General features: G+C 60.6%; 1 protein-coding gene across 1 annotated transcript in view; it reads right to left on the bottom strand.

Annotated features, from left to right (window-relative positions):
• VAV2 (vav guanine nucleotide exchange factor 2) overlaps positions 1-20,243 on the bottom strand; it is a 151,029-nt gene that overhangs the window by 17,453 nt on the left and 113,333 nt on the right. The window contains exons 9-18 of the mRNA XM_073889918.1: positions 19,591-19,691; positions 12,169-12,268; positions 11,155-11,250; positions 10,421-10,489; positions 8,607-8,693; positions 6,796-6,881; positions 5,971-6,103; positions 3,268-3,377; positions 2,206-2,307; positions 1,672-1,760 (exon numbers count right to left, since the gene is read on the bottom strand). Of these exons, the coding sequence (XP_073746019.1) occupies positions 1,672-1,760; positions 2,206-2,307; positions 3,268-3,377; positions 5,971-6,103; positions 6,796-6,881; positions 8,607-8,693; positions 10,421-10,489; positions 11,155-11,250; positions 12,169-12,268; positions 19,591-19,691 (973 nt within the window). The remainder of the gene's footprint in view (positions 1-1,671; positions 1,761-2,205; positions 2,308-3,267; positions 3,378-5,970; positions 6,104-6,795; positions 6,882-8,606; positions 8,694-10,420; positions 10,490-11,154; positions 11,251-12,168; positions 12,269-19,590; positions 19,692-20,243) is intronic.

Here is a 20,243-nt window from a genome sequence, read left to right as displayed (position 1 = left end):
GCTCTCAATGACATGGGGTGGATGCCCAGGATAACTTCAGCTTATGGAAGACACGAAATTGCCCGTCTGGTGAGACCCCAGGTGTAGGCACAATGGAAAGCATGCAAACATGAGAAGAGACTGGGCGGGGAGATGGGCGTGTGCGGCGGAGGGAACAGGGCGCATCGGTGAATGGTGGTTGTGTCTGTCTGGCGGGATCGTGTGGATGATCTGCTCCCTTACTCTTCTCTACGCTTCCCCAGTTCTCTATGGGAAATGAGTATTTTTAATAATCAGGAGACTAAAAACCCAGAAAAATTCATTCTAAAATAGAAAGCTTGAAAGGAAATATATCAAACATCACCTTTGGTTATTTCTTTATAATTTCAGGGGTGATATTTACTTTCTTCTGTATTCCATTTCTTCTCTTTTTGTCCCCAAATTTTTGGTAATTATGTTACTTTGAGGATCAGAGAAAAAAAAAAAGCCTAAAGACGTGAACTGTCCCGTCACCCGTATGACAGAACACGGCCACCAGAGGGCGGTATCATTGGGCAAAGCTGAAAAGCCGCGTTTGTGCCCATGGGCTCTGGCCGGAGGAGGGGGTCTGCCTGACCTGTCGGACCCTCCTCGCAGTCAGGGCGCCGGGCCAGCAGTCACGGTAAATGAAGAACAGACAAAATTTTCTATTCTGCTGGTGGTGGCTCAGCGTGACAAGCAGGCCTGATACGGTTTTCCAGCTATCCGGAGTGAGCTAACCCCGTCTCTGAGCGCAGCTTCCCCGAGTGTGGATGCAGGGCAACGGACCGTCCCAGGGGGATGTGGGAGGATCGGGGGCACCCACGTGTAGTGCAGGGGGCAGAGCCGACCCTCAGCAGGTACCCCCACTGCCAGGCTCATGCTGCAGCATCCCCACCCGATCCAGTGCTCAGCCAGCCCTGCCTGTGGCGGTTCCGAAGCCTTCAGAACCGTCTCGGGCTTTCTGGCTGCCCGTCCAGCTGTTGCAGGTGGGGTACTCCCCCAAACGCATCTGCCAGAGGAGCCTGGGCAGCCCAGATGTCAGCCGGGGGGGTCGGGTCCCCTCCCCTCCTGAGCCTCAGCTTCCCCCCCGACACGCGGGCACGAAGAGCATGGGAGTCCTGTAGGTGCCGTGAGCGTGTGCATGCGTGCATGTGTGCACATGTGGGCACGCCAACGTGGCTAAAGGCGTGGCTCAGGAAGGCCAGACCTGTCTGAGTGCAGGAGAACCAGGGGTAAGGGAACAGTCACAACCAGCGTTTCTCTGTGATCAGAAACGTCCACGCAACTGCCAAGAATGTTCTGTGCCCATTTTGGGGTGGAGGTTCTGCAAGTTCGCCACCGGAATGGGGTGGGGGTACAAAGAGGCAGAGAGAAGCACGGGAGCCCCCCTAGTGAGGAGGGAGCGCTTTGGCAAGGAGGCAGGGCCTCTGGGTGCTGTGTGACCCGGGGCAGGTGTCCTCCCCTCTTTGAGCCCTGGTTTTTTTCATCGGATCCCTGCTCCGTGAGGTCTCGATGGTGGGAAAGGAGGAATACAGGAAAGCGGCTGGGCCAGGAAGGAAGTACCGGGGCAGCTGTGAGCCACAGGACCCTTAGTTCAGGGTGGGTCACGGGGCCCCGAGGAGCAGCCCTGGAGGCTTGTGTGTTGCGGGCGGAACGGGGGTCGGTACTCACTGATCTTGCAGGGAGGCGTCACTTCCAGACACTCCTTGTGCGCCCCGACACCACACCTGGTGCACAGGTAGCCCTGGTAAAATGTGCCCCTGCATGGAGGGGGGCGGGGAAGGGAAGTGAGGACAACTCCGAGCCAATGGCAAGGCCCAAAGACCACCAGCCCCACCTCGCCATCTGCCCCACAGATCACCCAGCCCTGGGTGATCTAGAAGCCCTGGGCTGCTGAGACCCTCGCCCTCACGTGCCACCTGGTGCTGGCTCTCCTCCCAGACCTCTCCTGGCCTTGCTCTGCCTCCCCGCATGGCAGGCCCGGGGCACCCACAGGGACGGCCCCCTCCCCTCCCAGCTCAATCCGGAATGCCCGAGGGCCTGGATAGTCTGACACTGAAAGAACATTCTCCAGCCCCTCTGGGCCCGGCACAGGGCTGGCCTGGGGGTGGGGGTGTGGTCAGGGTGAGGGGTACACAGGACAGATGCAGCACCAGGCTCCCTTGAGGGCGGGCAGGTAGGGGCCGGGGCAGGCAGCATCCTCACCTGAGGAACATCCTACAAGCTTTGCAGTTGGTGGTCTTGTCAAAAGTGTACATCTGGAAGCTGTGGTGGTTGGCATTGGCTTTGTCTGGCTTGATGTTGGACCTGACCGGAGGGAAAGAGGCCCAGACTCCCTGAGCTCCACCAAAGCGGGGTCGACCCAGGGGCCAGCCAGGCTCAGGAGCAGGCTGCGCCGGAGGTCAGGAGGCCAGGCCTCAGGCTGGACCTGCCCCGACACCCTGGGCAGAACAAGGGTCTGAGTGAGGGCTGACAAGCGTGCCATCCTGGCAGGTGCGCCTTCTAGGAGGATGGTAAGGGTTTCTGGCAGTTGCAGGATTTGTCACAACTCAGCCACTGTACCCTTAGGGATTTCACCGTATGCAAGCTTGACATTTAAAATCTAAAGAGACAACGCGCTTAGCTCAGGATGAGCACCTGGAAGTATTTGGGGGGACATGTCCAGCATTCACTCGGACTGCATTCACAATCAGATGGCGCAAGGGCCCGATGCACGGGAGGCGACAAAGCCAGCAGGGCCAGGCGTGAGAGGCGGAACCCACGGTGTTTACCAGGGAGGAGAGCGCTCCTGCCCAGAGGCCCCCGGCCTGCCTGACTCCAGGACCCCACTCTGGCCGCAGGGCCCGGTGTGTCTGGGGACCCCAGTGATCCCCTTTCTCTGTTGGACATATTGAGGGCTCCTTCTAGGTTTCACAGAAAAAGAGCCCCGTGCCTTCACAAAAGAGACACGGTCCAAAGTTGCCCATAAGGTGCTGAGGACCCAGGTCACCAGGTGTCACTGGCACACAGCCGCCTGGCCCCTCACTGCTCCCCTGGCCAGCTGTGCCAGGCTCAGCCTCGGAGCCACAGGTGTCCCAGAGGGAGGGGCACCGGCCCCAGACAGATTATAAAACAGCAAAGGTGCTACCAAGGTGTGCCTGGGGTCTGAGGATGACAGAGCTTGTCTTGGTCTCTGGGCATTTGAAATCAGCCCCGCCTGCGGGGGTCCCAGACAAACTCCCCCTGGGGCTCCCACGTTCCCCACGCTGTGGTTTGCCCCACGCTCACATGGCCATCTCGAACTGCTCCATCCACTTCCGCTTCATGTCTTCGGTCTTGCAGAAGAACTGGAAGCCCTGCTTTCCTTGCAGATGAATTAAATAGAAACCGTAGGACCACTGTGGGAGGAGAAGGGGACAGGCTGGCAGCTGGCCTGGCCTGGGGCGCACGGACACACGTGCACATGTATACCAGGCACTCGCGCCTGTGTGTGCACACATGTATACATGCGTGTGTACCAGGTACTCGTGCCTGCATGTGCACACGTGTGTGTATGCATGTACCGGGCACTCATGCCTGCGTGTGCACACGTGTGTACGTGCATGTGTAGTGGGTATTGTGTCTGTGTGTGCACACGTATGTGCCGAGTACTCATGCCTGCATGTGCACACGTGTGTACGTGAGTGTACCGGGTACTTGTGCCTGTGTGCGCATACGTGTGTAAGTGTGTGTACCAGGTACTCGTGCCTGCATGTACACACATGTGTAAGTGTGTGTACCGGGTACTCGTGCCTGCGTGTGCACACGTGTGTATGTGCATGTATACTGGGTTCTCGTGCCTGCGTGTGCACACGTGTGTGTGTACCAGGTACTCATGCCTGCATGTGCTTACGTGTGTACCGGGTCCTCGTGCCTGTGTGTGCACACGTGTACATCTGTGTGTACTGGGTACTCGTGCCTGCATGTGCATGTGTACCAGGTACTCATGCCTGCGTGTGCACATATATGTACATCTGTGTGTACCGGGTACTCGTGCCTGCGTGTGCACATATGTGTACATCTGTGTGTACCGGGTACTCGTGCCTGCGTGTGCACACGTGTACATCGTGTGTACTGGGTACTCGTGCCTGCGCGTGCACATATGTGTACATCTGTGTGTACCGGGTACTCGTGCCTGCATGTGCACATGTGTGTATGTGTACCAGGTACTCATGCCTACACCTGCACATACACATGCATGTGCATGTATGCACGTGTGTGCACGCACCCCTCTAACAAGATGTCGTGGGACCCCTCTCCCTCCTGCTGCAAGGTGTACCCTCAACTGAACTCTCTGCAGGCTCAGCCAGGGCCGTGTCTATGACCGAGTGGGGTCCCCAGGGAGCCTGTGCTCAGAACTGTCTGGGGCCCTTCCACCACCCTGGTCCACCCACTTTCAGTTCCTAAATGTGAGGCTAAAAAGCTCACTGCTCTGAAGTAAAACAACAGAAACAAACCCAACCAAAGGCTGGAGAAGGCTATGGGCTGGGAGAGCCTGCAGCAGAACCGGCCCACAGTTGCCTTGACCACCGACAGGCCAGGCCATCTCTAGGGGCTTTCGAAGGGGCCCGGGAAGAAGAGCGTGGAAAGTCTGAGCCCCTTTGTGTTGGAAAAGATGGAGGGAGAAAGGAAGGAGGAAGGGAGCCAGGGAAGGAGACAGGAGGGGAGGGAGGGAAGACAGGAAGGTGAAGGGATCCGTGAGAACACACCAAAGCCCTGCTCACTGTAAAACAGCCTGCGGTCCTTCGCCTCAGGGGAATGGGAGAGGGTGGGACCAGGGCAGGCAGGTGGGCCTTCATGCCCACCCTCTGTAGCGGCAGTCTGTGGTCATGAATACACACCACCATCCTGATGAGGGTACAGGGAGCAGGACAAAGGGAGCAGCAGCCAGGAGCCTGGCCCTGCTCAGGCCCACCCGCGGTCTCCACTGCCGCTCAGGCTCAGACAGGAAGGGCCGGCTGGGCCCCGAGGGGAGGAAAGCAAAGGAGGACCCAAGTGCTTACCATTTTCCCATGAGACTAGGAGGCATGAGGAGAGGGGAGGAAAGGGGGAGACAGGTCATTAAGAGACTAAGCCTGGCCCGGCCCCAGGTACCACAGTCCGGGACTCAGCACTGCCAGGGGCAAGGCTCTGCCTCCCAGAGGAGAGGTGCCAGGGGTTGGAGGGACTGTAGCTTTGACCCCAAGCCTCAGGAGTTGTTTCAGACCTCAGGCAGGGTTGAGTGGGTCACCTCCAATAGCCCTTCCAGGTGGAACCTGCATTCTACATTGCAAGCTCTGAAGTCCAGAGTCTGGGATTTTTAGCACGTTGGCTCTGGCCCCCAAATCTAGCCAGGGATGCACACAGTAGATGCTCAAGCCCTGGGGTGCAGTAGCCTCTGCTGAAGCAGGACTGCACCAAAGGCGGTGGCAGCCACACCCCAGCATCCACGGTTCCACCCTCCAGAGTTGTGGCTCCACCCTACATAGCTGTGGTCCCACCCCCAACAGCCCCAGCCCCGCCCCCCAGCAGCCTTGGCCCACTGGCTGGACGTCAGTGTCTAACAACCCATTGTCAGGCCTGCCCAGAGCCCCCGTCCGGGGGAAGGCCTGCTTACTGTAGGGGGCAATGCGGGCTGAAATCAGGGGCCATGGTCTACAACCTGGCTCTCTTCAGAGCCGCTCTTCAGCCCCCTCACCCAGGAGCAGTGATCCAGATGACGCCCACCCCCAGGGAAGATTCAAAGACAAAGGGCCAGGGAAGTGCTGGGCTAGGCACAGAGTGGGCTGCCCCGCACAGAAAGCACAGTGACACGAGGGTGACAGAAGGGAAGCCCCGTTCACACAGCAGAGCCACCCAGCCGGGGTCAGGGCTGACTTCCATTCCTGCTCACCCTGTTCCCCAGGCCACCCCGCCACTCCTCCCTCGGTCCCAGAAGGCCCCGCCGTCACCAGCAGGCAGTCCGGGGCCCACCTTCTTGACATCCTTGTTGTTCATGGGGTCATCGGTCATCTTGTGGAAGAGCAGCTCGATGACCTCCTTCAGCTCATAGCTGTAGCCTCTCCTCTTGCAGACAATGACAACCTTGTCGAACAGGAACAAGTACCTGGCCCAGCAGTGTGGCCAGGTGGCCGTCAGCACGCCCAGTGCCCCGTGCTCTGAGGCCCCAGGACAGCCAGAGTGTGCCTGGGGTGGGCAGCAGCAGGGCTAGCCCCTCTCCGAGCCTGGGCCCCCTCCCACTGTGGGGCTCGGCTGACAACTCTGACCCCCAAGCAGGTCTCAGCTGCTCCACGCAACTCCTCCAGGAAGCCCTCCTTGGCTACCCACTCCCAGGGCTCAAGGCTCATATGGGCTCCTCAGGCCTCCATGCTCCATCCCCCACTAGATGGGAGCCCCAGAGGGACAGGGCTCTGGAGGCCTGTGCCCCAGCCACAGCCCCAGGCCTTGCACAGAGCAGGTGCACATGGAGAGCTCTGAACAAGCAGGGGCCATGCATCTGAAGCCTTCCCGGTTGCCTGCCTGGGCACTCCCTCGCAGGCATGTGGCCAAGGGCCCATGTGGCCCCGGGGAGCCTGGGAGCTCGCAGGCCAGGGCCTCTGGCTGCCCTCTAACCCAGCCCAGTGCCATGGGCAGGGGAGCCACTGGCTGACGTGGCAGGGACTGTGTCCCTGAGCAGAAAGGAAGTGAGTGAAGCAGAAGAACACAGGGCTGAGTGGGCAAGCTGTTTCCAGGCTGTTAGGGAGCAGGCGCCCGACTACAAGGGGCTGCCACCCAGCCCGGGGCCACCTGCCCGCTCACCTATCTTGCTTGGTGTGGTTGACTATGGACCGGACCTTCAGTTCCCCGTCGATCTTCGGCCTCCCATACTCCTCCAGTTTCACTTGCTGGAAAGAAAAGGGCAAGGCGGTCAGCCCCAGAGCCAGAGGGGGGCCCAGCTGCCCCACACCTACACAGAGAGCAAGGGTGGCGGGCTGGCACCCAAGCGGGCATGCTTCCCGCGGACATGGAAGGCAGAACTGGGCGAAGCGAGCCCGTGGTTGCTGGCTGGGGCACAGGTCGGGATAGGAGAGGATGGGGGGGATGGGCCCTGCCCCAGCCCCACTGAGCACTCCCTTCAGCGCTACGGGAACAAGAGGCGATTGATGGCGTGGGTCATGGCAACAGGCCACCGTTGTGTGGAGCCCAGAGCCGGGCCCTGATAGGAAGGGCCGGACGCCTAACCCTGGGAAACCAAGCTGAAGAGAACAAACAGGGCCTATGAGATGGAGGGCGGGCGGGGTGAGGTGGCCTCCAGAGGGGCGTCCTCCACAGGAAGAGGCTTCGAGTCTGATCCCTCTCTGGTCTGCTGCGATTTCAGATTGGCTTGTCTCTCCCCTCTGCTCTGATTCACAGAAGGCGCGTTCCCTGCATGGTTTGCAAAGAAACGGTCTACCCGGCCAGGAGGGAATGTTCCAGCACGGTAATGGGGCTGGACCCGTGGCGCCATGACGACAGTTCTCGGCAGCTTTCTGAGTTTTCCGAATTTTGCGGGAGCCGCCGGTCCAAGGCTGAGAGCAGCACAGCTCCAGTGTCACACACGGTGGAGTGAGCACCCTGCTCGGCAGCCTGCCTCCGCACCCCACATTTCCTCCGCCTGCTGCTGCTGGGCTCGGCAGAGACCCCCAGGCTGAGCATGCGCCCTGTCCCCAGGACGAGTCCACACCTGCTCGCCACCACTGTGTTCTTTTTGTTATTTAAGGAACACGATGATTCGTATCTGAAAACTTAAAGAACCCCAAAACTTGCATCACAGAGCCCTTAGAAAGCATCAAGGATCACAGGGGGAGACAGACAGCCCCAGACCCCGCCAGGCACTAAAAGTATCTGGGGCTAACCCAGTAGTGCTCAGCCAGGGAAACCCTGTACTCAGGGGATGTCTGGGACCCCCCCCGAGGGTGGGGTGCACAGACAGGGATGCTCAACACCCTACAACGTCCAGCACAGACCCCACAACAAAGAATGGCCTGGCTCCAGATGTCAACAGTGTTGGGGTACAGAAAGCATGGTTGAAATACTCAGCAGATCTTTGAGAACTTGCTACAGGCTGGCAGACAAGGAAGCGCCTGCTTTCTGGGACGGCCCATCTCTTCCCGGCAGGACACAGTGGCTCACCCAACACCCCAAGGCTGAGCCTCTGATGAACCAGGCTGGGGAGAGGGTCCTGTGAGGCGTCAGCCCTGCCTAATGGAGGGAGCAGAGGGGAGAAGCCGAGGGCCGCTCCCAGACAGAGCGGCCAAACCCTCTCCCCACTGACCCTCCCGGGGAGAGCGGAGCTGCAGGTGGGTGAGGAGCCTTGGGAGGCTGCCTCCCCGCCCTGGGAGCCACAGCCCTTCTGTCCTCGGTCCAGGCCAGGGAGGGAGGGAGGGGGGTCAATACCATTCCTCCCTCAGACCCTGCCCCTCGGCGAGCAGGCCACCTCTGTACACAGCTGCACCTGCTTCCCCGATCCAGACGGAGAGAGTAGGTTTACCCGCCTGCTTACTTAATACCGAGATTGTGGAAGTAATTTTTGAAACGCGTATGTATGATCCTAAGTCATCTCCACTCTCTAGAGAATCAGCCACACTTACCAAGTTTTCTATAGAACTCTGAAATTCACTGATTTTCTTCAGGGTCTCCTTGTCACGTTTAACTTCGTTTATGTACATCGCTAAGTCCTAAAAACAATGGAAGGCGGGGGAGAGGTCAGCAGGCCGACCCCCATCCCCATCCCCATTTCCAGAGCACCTGCCACCAGCCACCACAGCGGGCAGCCTTTGAAACCCCACCTGACACACGAGTAAACTGAGGCAGGAACGTAAAACCAACCCCAAACGGCTCACATCAGTGGGCGAGACACCCCAAGCCCCCGCCTCCTGGAACGGCTTCTCCCTGCCCTGCCACTCGACCCCCTTCTAGCTCAGACTAGAAGAAAACAGCCAACTAGACCTGACCACCCTGCTTCTCAGCTCAGAGGAACTGGGCCCCTGGCAGGGTCTCCACTCCTGCGGAGCCGGGCAGAACCGGGTCACCCTGCAGTCTAGCTCTGGAGGGCCACACGCGGCTGACCTCCTGCCGGCCACCAGGGGGCAGTGCCCGCTGCAATCCAGGCAGCCGGCAGTGGCCAGGGGGCTAGGGGACCCCAAGCCCTGTTCCGGAGAACCCAGCCGGAGGCACTGACCTGCCCAGCAGGACAAGCTGCCTTGGGTGGAATCCCTGAGCCAGGCCGAGGTGGGGAGCCAGTTCCAGCCTCCCCCTCCAGCACCTCCTGCCCATTCCTATACGAAGCCCACTGGTGGGGCAGAATCTGAGGCAGAAATGTTCCAGGATGGGCCTGGCTCATCAGCGATGCTCCCCAAGCACAGACCACCCAAGGGCCAGGTGATGGGCTCAAAGCCACAGATGGAGACGGACCCCTGCCCTCTGGAAGGAGCTCATCCAAGAGGGTACAGAGGTTAGCGCTCACCCTGGGAGGTGCTGGGGACATTGTCGTCCCCCTGCCCAGCTGCAGTGCTGAGGGAACCTACCCCGTGCTGGGCATTGTGCTCGGCTGGGGACACAGATGACCATGATCAGGGAGCAATGGGCACAAAGGGGTGACGGCATTACCCTGGCACAACCATCCCCAAGGTGGGGGCAATCCTGGGAAATGTCATCTTGCAAAGACCAAGGATGTGCAAGACACAGCCAGGTGACAAGGAGGAGGTCCAGCCTGAGCCAGCAGAGACAGGAAAGGACGGAGCACATACAGGAGCATGGGAATGACCAAGCTTGCCTGGAATTTAGGGTATTAGTGGCAAACACAGCAGCAAAGCCAGGCATCTGGGTATCTGTGTGCCAGGAGGGGAGCCTGAGCCCGACTCAGGGGGCAGTGGGGAGCCACAGAAGGTTTTAGAGCAAGGGGAGGGCACGAGCTGAGCTCTCCTTCCAGGGACTTACCTGCACTGTGGGCTTCCAATGGACATAGGGAAGGGGAGAGGAGGCAGCATGGCTGAGTGGGGAGGACATTTCAGAAGCAAAAGCCGTAGGCCTGCGCAGTGGGCAGTATGGGTCCAGATGGCCCAGACTGAATCCAGCGCCTGGGACCTGGCAAGAGCCCTGGTGGACGGTTGGGAAAGCAGGAGGAAGGGAGACCCAGGGAAGTCGCCATGGGTCAGGCCAGGTTAGGGATTCTGGACGCTTGGGGCGAGTGCCTAAAGCCCCCTCCACCCACCTTCTCTGTCCTGGGGTGGCTCCCACCCACCACCCCACCCTTGCTCGGCCTGTTGTCTTCCCAGGAAAAGCTGCATCTCCGGTCACAGAACAAGGCTTGTTGGTGAGCCCAATTCCGGTCAAAGCATGCAGACTTGATATGTGAGGCCCCACACTGGCTCAGCCCCTCCCCTGCCTCAGTTTACCCACCCACCTGCATGGCTTCTAGCGCTTCTTTGAGCTGCTGTCTCTCGGGCCGATCGGTGGAATGGCTCAGAAGTTCCTGCACGTGCAAGAGAGGAGTCCCGGGTCACCATGTGGGGATGCGGGCCTCCATCCTTGCCCCCACCAGGCACAGGGTGTGGGCCCAGAGCCAGACCGTCAGGACCAAGTCCCCAACCACTGGGCCAGGCTCTGGCTCAGCTGACCAACCCAGCATAGACAGCAAGCCCTCGCCCAGGGGACACACTGCTTCGAGATGGAGTGTCCCCGAACCTGCTGGGTAATGGGAAGCACTTCAAAGCAGCACGAAGCAAGGCTCCGGGCTAACAGGTGACAGGCAGATTCACCGAAGAGCCTCACGCCACACAGAAACCACTGTCTCCCCCAGGTCTGTCTGTCCAGAAGGACTTCCTACTTCCACTTCTACCATGCCTACCAGGAAGCTTAGAGATTGGGTTAAGTGACCCACTCCAGGCTACTCTTACTCCTGGTCTGGGGACACGTTTCTGTCTCTCAGGTTTTTGGCTCTTACGGATTTCAATCCCAAATTCCCTTTGTCTGTTTTCTGTGATAAACATTCCTGATATGCACCACACAGGCTGTGAGAACAGATCTGCTGGCCTGTCTCTCACGGCGGTCCATCTGGGCCCCGCCCACACCCCTAGAGGCGGCTGGGCCTCCATCCCGCTCTCCGGTGGCAGCCAGCGGGCACACGCATGGCCTCACCTTCAGGAGGAGGTGGTATTTGAGCACTCTCTGCATGGGGACCACGAGCAGGTCTTGAAGCTTAAACTTCCCGTCCTGGACCTTCAGCGTGCATTCCTGGGCAACAGGCAAGCAGAAGGGGATGGAGACCCTCGCCAGGGCTGCTGGGCCCCAACATTCCCATCCCGCAACAAGGGCAGTGGTGGGGGTGAGCAGACCTCAGCTCTGAACTGGGGCCCAGGTGTCCGGTCCTTCCGTGGCCCGGATCACCAAATGGGCAGTGTCTCCCACACTTGACCCTTGCCAAACCAGCTGTGTGCAAGGGGTGGGCTTCCCAGCAGCATCCTGCTGCCGCTTTGTAGTCTCAGGAGTCTGCAGTGGGCACCCGAGGGCTCTGGGATTCGGAGCCAGCCCTGGCCTGCCTAGAGACCCTCAGGGAAGCCTGCTCATACCAAGGCAGGGCCACCCTCAGGACATTTCCCAGACACAGAGGGGCATCGTGCATCTCCAGGAGACATGCCTCCCAGCATTGCTAGAACAGAGGGCCCTGCACCAGGATTCACTCTGGAAAGGGTTTGACTGGCCAAATACAACACAGGAATCCCAGCCTCAGGGAGCAGCTCAGTTGCCCCTGACGAGCGGGATGAGGAAGGGGTCCTGGAGAGGGGCCCACATGGGCAACTGGACAAGTGCCAGAGATTGGCCCTAAGCGAGGGGTGGGGATAGTGACGGGAGGGAGGCTCCTTGGCTCCCAGCAAATGTCCATCATCTGGGGTCCCCACGGGGTCTGTGTAGGCCAGGGTCAGGGGTCAGTCATAGCCCCTTGCTGAGCCGGATCTGGCCCAGGGGTCAGATGCACCCAAGGGACTCGGGCCTGGGACAGTGACCTGCACCTGTTTCCCCCCAAGGGGGGAAAAAATCATCGAGAAAAACATCTACAAAAACCATCCCATTACTACCCTGGTGTCCACCTTCCCACAAAATGGACAAGCAAGGGGCCGGTGAACGGGGGACCAGGAGGGAAGCCCCCATTACCTCGACCTTCTGTCTGAAGTCTTCCCGGCTGGCGAGGAGCTGGTTCAGCGTGTTCTGGGCATGCTCCATGTGGCTGCAGTATTCCCCGTAGATCAGGAGCCTGGACAGTGAGCGCACGCGCACACAGCTTATGAGACACCGCGGCGCCAGGGGCCGCGCTCCAGTTCCCCACGGAGGGCACGGCAAGCGCGCAGCAAACGGGTCTCTCCCCGTGATAGCTCCTCACTCGTTAACCGGCCTCGTGGTTCTGTTCTTTCCGTGTGGCTGCCTTCTCCCCTCCCAAAATACTGACAGGCCAGGAGAGGGGCTTCCCCACTCTCCCCAAACCCCAAACCCCAAACCCAAGGAGGTCCCCCTTCTGTGGTTCTCTTTCAGGTCAGGACCAGGTTTGGAATGAGGTTCTCACTGCCACCTCCATCCTGCCCCTTGGAAAGGCCAAAGCTGGCCAGGAGAGAGGCCCCTGCCTCCCCAGGGCTGGGGGACCCCAGGAAGGCTCTGACTCCCGCCTGCAGGCCCTGAGCACTGAGGCCCATCCTGGCTCTCTGCGCTTGCCTGGCGTGATGGACCCCGTGCCGACGTTTCAGGGCGTGGGGACCCCGGGGTCAGCCCTTGTTGCTTCTACATGACACTGACGTTCTCTGCCTGGATCCCAGGCAGCTCCTCTCTCGGGGCAGGGTGACGTCAGCCCCGAATGCTGCACACCCGAGGGATGGACGTGGCCACGGGGGCCGGGGGGTGCTGGGAGCAGCCTCAGGCCACGCTCTCCTTCCCGACACCCTCTAACACCACGGCCAAACCCCACCACAGACTTCGCAGACCGAGCCCCTGGCACCAGGAGCCCAGCGCTCCCCAGGCCTTGGGTCACGGGCCTGACACTTCACCTTTGAAAACCTCATCCCGCGACTATGGAGTCGGCCCCAGGAGGACCAAGGTGACAACAAGCATGACGGCCACAGCCAGCACCGCTGGGAGCCACCCCTGCCCAGTGCTTCACGCACATCATGAGCCCTTCACCCACTTACAAAGGGAGGGGCAATGAGCCCTATTCTTCAGGCAGGAAACTGAGGCCCCAGGGAGCTTGCTAAGAGTCACCAGCCGAGAACAGGTGAGGGCCTGGCCTCCAACGCAGCTTCTTCGGGAGGCCGGGCCCTGTCCAAGGCCTCCAGTGACACCCTGCAGGACTGCAGGACAGCAAACGTCTGGGGGCCCCTCCTGGCCCAGCTCTGGGAGCTGGGGACAGCCTCTGGGATGAGTCCAGATGGGCTCAGGGCCACATCTCTGTCCTCCGTGGACACTGCTTCCCCACGGGCACCCGGTGAGGGGCGAGGGGCGAGGGGCAGGTGGCTGGGCCTGGCGCTGGCTGGGCTTCCGAGGAGGCAGGCTCTTAAGAAGCATCCTGGCCTGGCGTACTCTCCCGGCTCCCGCTGTAGGGCCCGGGGGCGCTGGGGACAGACAACACCCACATTCCTCCCAACTCTGGAGCAATAAAACAGCACGTTCCGAGCATGTTTTCAACCCAGCGAGCCTGTGACTTCAGAGTGGCCCCGAGGCGGGCGCAGATGACACATCGTGAAGCATCTCCTGGCTCCCGTGCAGCGCCCAAGCTGCGCTGGGCCTGTGTGTGCTCGGAGCCTCCCCAGCCTGCACGCCTGGCCGAGCTGCTGCCGCACTCTCCAGCCGCCCGGAGGCTTTTCGCTGGTGCCAGCCTGCAGGGAAGCTTCCAGCATCGAGAGGCTGAGAGTCTAGGACTCCAGCAAGAGGCGGATCCGGTTCCTGGCCTCACACAGAAGCCCACCTTCCTCACCACTGTCAAGTAGAAGACGCCACGGCTGCGCCCCGCCACACTCCAACCAGGCACCACTTTGCATGAGAACCTGAGCCCCAGTTTCCACTTAAACGAGTCTGTTATTAAATTGAAATTTTTAGTATAAAAACTGATTAAATCTCATCATCTCTGGGAGCACCTGGGGTACTGGCGACTCCAAGGTTCCTGTCAAGTTGTTTTGAATGAGCAGACCTCCTGGTGATGGCCCAGTCGCTCCCACGGAAGTCCACGTGACCAGCGAGAGCGCTTCTCCTAAGCATCTAGGGCCCGCAGCTCTGGAGCACACCAAGCCAGCCTTCGGGGTCCCCCCCTTCCCTTCAGCACACCCTGGCTCATCTCGGCCCAAGGTTTCGGGCAGACAGGGTATATGGAGAGTGGGTCCCAATCCTGCTTTCCTCACAGCACACCCTGGAGCCCCACACTGCACTTGCAACCTTCTCTGGCCAGCAAACTTCTATTCATCCCTCAAAACCCTGCCCCATCATTTTTAGCCCTGCCTCCTTTCCCCTCCCAACCTTGTCCCCGGGTTTAGTGGGGAGAGACAGAAAAGCAAGGAGACAGGTGGGGAGCCTCTGGGCACAGGCCCGTCCAAAGCCAAGTGCAAGGCAGCAGCGGGCCACCCCCCTCTCCATCTGCTCTAAGCTCCAGGGATGGGTCTCATCTGACCCCGCATCCCAGCAACCAGCCTGGAGGCCTGGCCTGCTCAGAGGCCTGACACGTGGCTGTGAGCAGCCAAGACCCCACCCCGCCTGCCTGAACACGGGCAGTGCAGACACGGCCATTCCCAGCAGGCAGGAGGCCCCTTCGGGGAGGAGAGCAAAGCCTGAAGGACAGAAAGATGTGGGGCCGTGGGACACACTTGCACCTGAGCTCAGCCTGTCCTCACAAAACACCACTTTCAGGACAGTGCCCCTGAGGTTCTGAGAGGTGACATGACTTCTAAGGTCACCCAGCAAGGGAGCAGCGAGGCCAGACCCCTAAGTGCATCCGTGGGGCCCCCAGACCAGTCTTCCGGGCCCACATGCTGGAGACCCAGGCCACCCCGGGGCTGAGTCCTCATTCACTCCCGCCGACCCCATGGGCGGCCTGAGATGGGAGAGGAGCTGCATGAGGGCCGAGCAGAGACTGGAGAGGGGCCACACAAGCCAAGGGACACTGGGGGCCACCAGCACCTGGCAGAAGCAGGAAGCCTCCTTCCCTAGAGCCTCCGGAGGGCGCGCCGCCCTGCCCACACCTGGATTTCGGCCCCAAAACAGAGCGAGGGTATGTTTCTGGTCAGGACCGTCAGGCCTCGCCCTGCCGTCCACGGCACACACTCTGGGCCCTGTCACGGGCCGGGCAGCAGGGGCCACACACGGTCCCTTCTCAGCCTATGGAAGGAAGTCAGCTAAGGAAGTGAGAGCTGGTAGGCCTCAATTCCAGCCACAAACATCGTGTGCTATTGAGGAACCTTATCCAACTTTTCGAAGTAAAGCAACACATACGGGACTTCATTCACAGATCGAGGTCTCAGTGGGGCACCTGCAAAAACAGGCCGCCTCGGCCACCGGGGCCCCAGGCAAGGCGCTGAGGCGGTGTCCTGGGCCCTGGCTCACTGCCCGCGTGTGGGAGACCGCTGGGGGGTAGCTCTCTGCCGTGTTGAAGACGCCCCAGTGGCGCGTGTCCGGTGTTCCCGCCCCATTTGTGCCTGCCTTCCCCACCAGCTCGGCACACCAGGGCATCTCGTTCCGTCCTCCGAATGCGTGGCATCAGCCTCTGGGTCCCTCCCTCACAAGCGGGCAGGTATTTGATGCAAGCGCGGTGTGTGTCTGTATGACTATGTCGTGTAACTTCCTGAACACGCAACTCGGATCCCACTACAGGGGGGCATACGTGCACCTATGGGGGGGGCACGACCTGCCCATCTCCTGACTGCATCACTCCGTCCCGTCACAGAACTCCAAACTCTCACAGTGCCCGGGGCCCGGACACAGGGGGTGCTGCCGGGTATGCACGGACGACATGGGACTGAGCCGGGACCACGGCCAAGTCGCCAAAGCTGTTCCAATCCCTGATTTCCCCATCTGGGCAAGGAGGCTTGGGAGGAGCAGGGCCAAAGGCCTCTCCGGTCAGAGGGTCCCAGGCAGCCCTGCCAGATGAGGCCTCTGTGCAGAACCTCACAGGGGCTAGAGGAGCCTGGATATGGGTGGGCTCTCTTCCTGCAAGCATCGACGGGGATCACCCAGCCTCCCTGAGACCCCAGCCCACGGGCGACAGCCACAACCAGAGGCCAGCATCACCCAGCCCGACACCCTGAGCAGCCGGAAAGCACAGAGCACAGAGTGCTCAGCTGTGGCAAAGCCCTTCTCTCTAAACACTCCTGGGTCCTCGGGCGGACGGGGACTTGCCTTTCATCTCACTCTGATGGCTGCCATTCCTAGAAGCACTTGTGCTAAGCTCCAGGGAGTTCCTGCTAAGAGCTAGACCCCTGCCTTCTAGCTGGACCACAAAGTCCCTGTGGCCAGTTCCACTGGTAGTCCTTTAGCCTGAGCCCACTGACCCAGCTTGGCCAACCCCAGCCACAGATAAAAACCACGTGGCTCTTTGTTACATCCACATCTGCAAAACGCAAATCTTCCCCAAGTCCCACTTCCTACTGCGCGGGACTTGTCCCCTCAGGCCAAGGCTAAGAGGACCACCATCTGCCTTGTCTGAGGACTGAGGCTATATTAATGGAAGTATTCGCTCCAAAAAGAGGGAGGTGATTTTCTTCTGCCACTTGGCACTGGTCATACCACACCTGGATGCTACTCTAGCCTCCATCTGTGATGAGCTGCCAGGATCTTGCCATGAGAATTCCTCAGTGGCTTCCTCCTGCCCTTATAAAAAAAAAAAAATCTAAACTCTTCGCTTTCCAGCCTCCCACAGAAGCCTCAAGCCAGGCTTTAGACAATCTCCTCTTGACCAATTCACACTTGCTCCTCTGGCCTCTGCGGGTTCCCGAACAGTCCTGCTCCGGCCTCACCCAGGGGCCTTCCTAGCAGCTTCTGCTCCCCGCACCTCACGGCTCGCTGCTTCTCACCCTTGTCCTCAGCACCCTGTTCCTCTCCCTCTTCCCGTCCTCTCGTTTCCTTTGTGAACTTGCTTCCTGTCCCTTCCTGTCCCTCCCTGCCCAGTGAGAGCCGAGGCTGTTCTGTACACAGCAGGCACTCTATAAATGCTTGTGGAATCGGTATGTAGATGAACTGCAGGATCATAGGTGCAGAAATAAGGAGGCAGAGGGGCAGAAAATACAGACACAGAGACAGACTAAGGGACTGGGCACATGAACTCTGATGGGATGTAGCCAGGCCCCTCCCCAAGTGGCCCCCGACTCAAGGGTCCGGCCCCTGAGGCCTTGCTGGGCAGAAACGATGGTCATCCCAGTGGGAGCAAGGCCTGAGAGCCAGTGAGGCCCAAAGCTGTGTGCAGAGGCCAGTGGCCTTGTTAGGGCAGGCCCAGGACACGGAGGTTCCCAGGGAAGGGCAGGTCGTCCGTCAGTACCCTGGCCATGCGGCCTGCCACTACTGCCCTGGGGGGGGGGGGGTCCACGGGCTTCAGAAGCAGCCCTGCTCGGGCTCCCCAGGATACAGGAGAAGCATGCAATGGGCCTGCCACCAGGGCGAGGGGGCATCTGACAGCTCCAGCCTGAGTTGGCTCCCCCCGCACAAGGGCTTGCAGCCAGGTGAGAGGAAAACGTTGCTGGGGCAGGGGGCAGGTAAGGGAGCCAGCCTTCTCCTGGCCCCTGGGGCCCGCCAGCGGACTCACATCTGCGCCCTGCGTCGGGCACTTCCTGCTCCCTCACGCCTCCCTACTGATGATGCCCAGCGCATGGCCCCTAGAAAGCGGGCTCAGGGGTCCCTGCCTGAGTCACAGGGCATGCAGGGGAAGCCCTTCAGGGGCTCATAGGCGGGGGCATCTGGAATCCAGCCTGGGGATGGGCTGCCTGACCGGGAGGGCGCATGATCCGAGCTGACGGTCACCTGACAGTCTCCCCGCAGATGAGGACGAGATGGACCCAGGCTCCCAAACAGCCGCTGGGGACCTCCCCCTCCCACCCTGCAGAGTGGACCCCAGAAGTGGCATTCTTAACGAGCTCCCAACTGGCTCTGATGAGCAGCTGGCCAGAAGAGCCGTCAAGACAGAACCTTCTGGCGCCTTCTCCAAAGCCTGAAGGACAGAAGGCAGGGCATCATCTCCCGATGGACCTCTCGAGACTCCGGCAGCACCGGGCATCCGGCCGGGCCCTCACATCATCAGACTTTGTCCTCAGCTTTAAAGACGCGGCTGCCCAGGCTCCATGAAGGAATTCGGGGGCCAAGGCCTTGGTGGAGACAGCAGAGCCGTCCTGACAGCTGCACCTACTTAAAGCTTCCAGAACTCCAGTCCTCCCCTGCCAGGCTCTGGCAGGACATTTCGGGGCACAGAAGGTGGCTCCACACCTCTCCACCCACCGGGCTTACAGGCAGAGGAGCTTAAAGCCAACAACCAAATAGATTCACGGAGGCCTCCTAACAGTGATGTGACTCTTCTTTAAAAAGGACCCTGTATTGGTTTCTAATGAGTTGTCACCCTCCTCCATCAACAACACCTGTTCTGGACGAGGGGCCCGGACGGTCAGAGGAGCTTCATTCAGGGGCACGATCCCTGCAGGCGCATTTCTGGCCGTAGGCAGGCCAGGGCCATCTGTGCATCTAGACTCGGCCTGACCAGCTGGACGCTGGGGGGAGGAGAGAGGCCGCCTGATGTGTAGGATCTACGTCCCCTTGGGCTTCGTGGACATTGGCCCCGATGCCACGGAGACTTGGAGGAAGCCGGGGCATGATCGGAGGATCCAGGACCGCCGTCCTTGGCACTGGAAGAGCTGTCTCCCCATGCTGGGGGCTGGGGCTGGGTTATGCCAGGGCGGCCGAGTGGCCGTGCCCCCAGCTGCCGCTGTGCGCCCCCCAGCCCATCCACCTGGCCCAGGCCTTCCGCCTGCCCGGCCACTGAAGCCCTTCAGTGGACACAGACAAGCCGTGTTGGCGGCACAGGCATGACCCTGGCGGCACCACGTGGCACAGATGCAGACAGGATGCAGGGAAGTGGCCTCAACCCCGGAAGCCTAGAGCCCTGGAAGCACCGTACTCAGCCCTGCAGGGGCGGGTTTGGCTTCTGTCTTTTAAGCGGCTGCCACATGCCCCCACCCACCCAGGCCTAGAGCTTGAGGGGCAGACTCTCCCAGGTGCGGGATGCCCATGGGGTGGGCACACAGCAGGTGCACTGTGCTGGTGAGAACGCCCTTGGGCCACCAACACCCCCGGGCACAGAGGCAGAGGGAGCTGGTGAAGGCCTCCGCCCATCCAGACCCGGCTGGGGGGGAGGTCACCCCTCTAGGCTGTGATGGTAGGAAGGGTGGGCAGCTCTCTTGGTTTACGAGTAAGGACAGGGGTTCGCAGGGCCACAGCCACGGCCCTCGAGGACCTCACCATGAGACTCACACCCGAGTAAACCCCAACTGGCCAGCTCAGCCACGTCCCCAGGGCAGAACCTGAGGCCCTGCAGACGGGAGGGACAGGCAAGGTGGGCCTGCCACTCACCTTTCCTTGAAATCGAGGAAGACCTTGGCCAGAGTGCTGCCCCCTGCCATCATGGACACGTCAATGGCCCGCAGGAAGCTGTGATGCACCTTGATCAGGTCCTGGAAAGAACCAGCAGTCTGTGCGTGACCAGGTGTGCCAGGCCGGAAGGGCCACGCGCCCCTGAATCGCCCTCTCCTGGTGCGATGACAGACACGTGTGTGAGGGGCCCAGTGCCAGGCGCGCATCCCCATGCAAACACCAGGGTCTCATCCCACTAGAAGGTGCTGCAGTACTGGGCTCCTGAAGGGACCTGCTCGGCCTGTCCGGACACAGGGTAGCCGACCCAGAGCAGGCCCCGGGGCCAGAATGGGACTGCAACGGCCCTGGGTGGCTACTGCCACCCAGCACCCTTGTTACCCTCCTGCTGTGTGCAGGCGCAGAGGGGCGCTCTGCCCTGGTCTGGGACTCTGGAGGCGGGCTCTCTCCGTGGGGACAGATGTTTGTCCACATTTCAGAGTAGCCGGGCGACTGGCAGGCAGCACTCCGGGGCTCCCCACAGCTCCCGGTCCGGCTCCCACTCTGTCCAAGGCCGTTTGTGCTGGCCACCACACGCGGCAGGACAAACTCCAGGTAGGGGGCACAGAGCACTAGAACCTCCTGAGTCTGGCTCA

The sequence above is a fragment of the Callorhinus ursinus genome, unplaced genomic scaffold, assembly GCF_003265705.2.
Source record: "Callorhinus ursinus isolate GAN/ISIS: 27379988/994484 unplaced genomic scaffold, GSC_fseal_2.0 scaffold122, whole genome shotgun sequence".
NCBI lineage: Eukaryota > Metazoa > Chordata > Mammalia > Carnivora > Otariidae > Callorhinus > Callorhinus ursinus.
The sequence above is the reverse complement of the archived record's forward strand: the minus strand, read 5'-3'. Positions and strand labels throughout refer to the sequence as shown.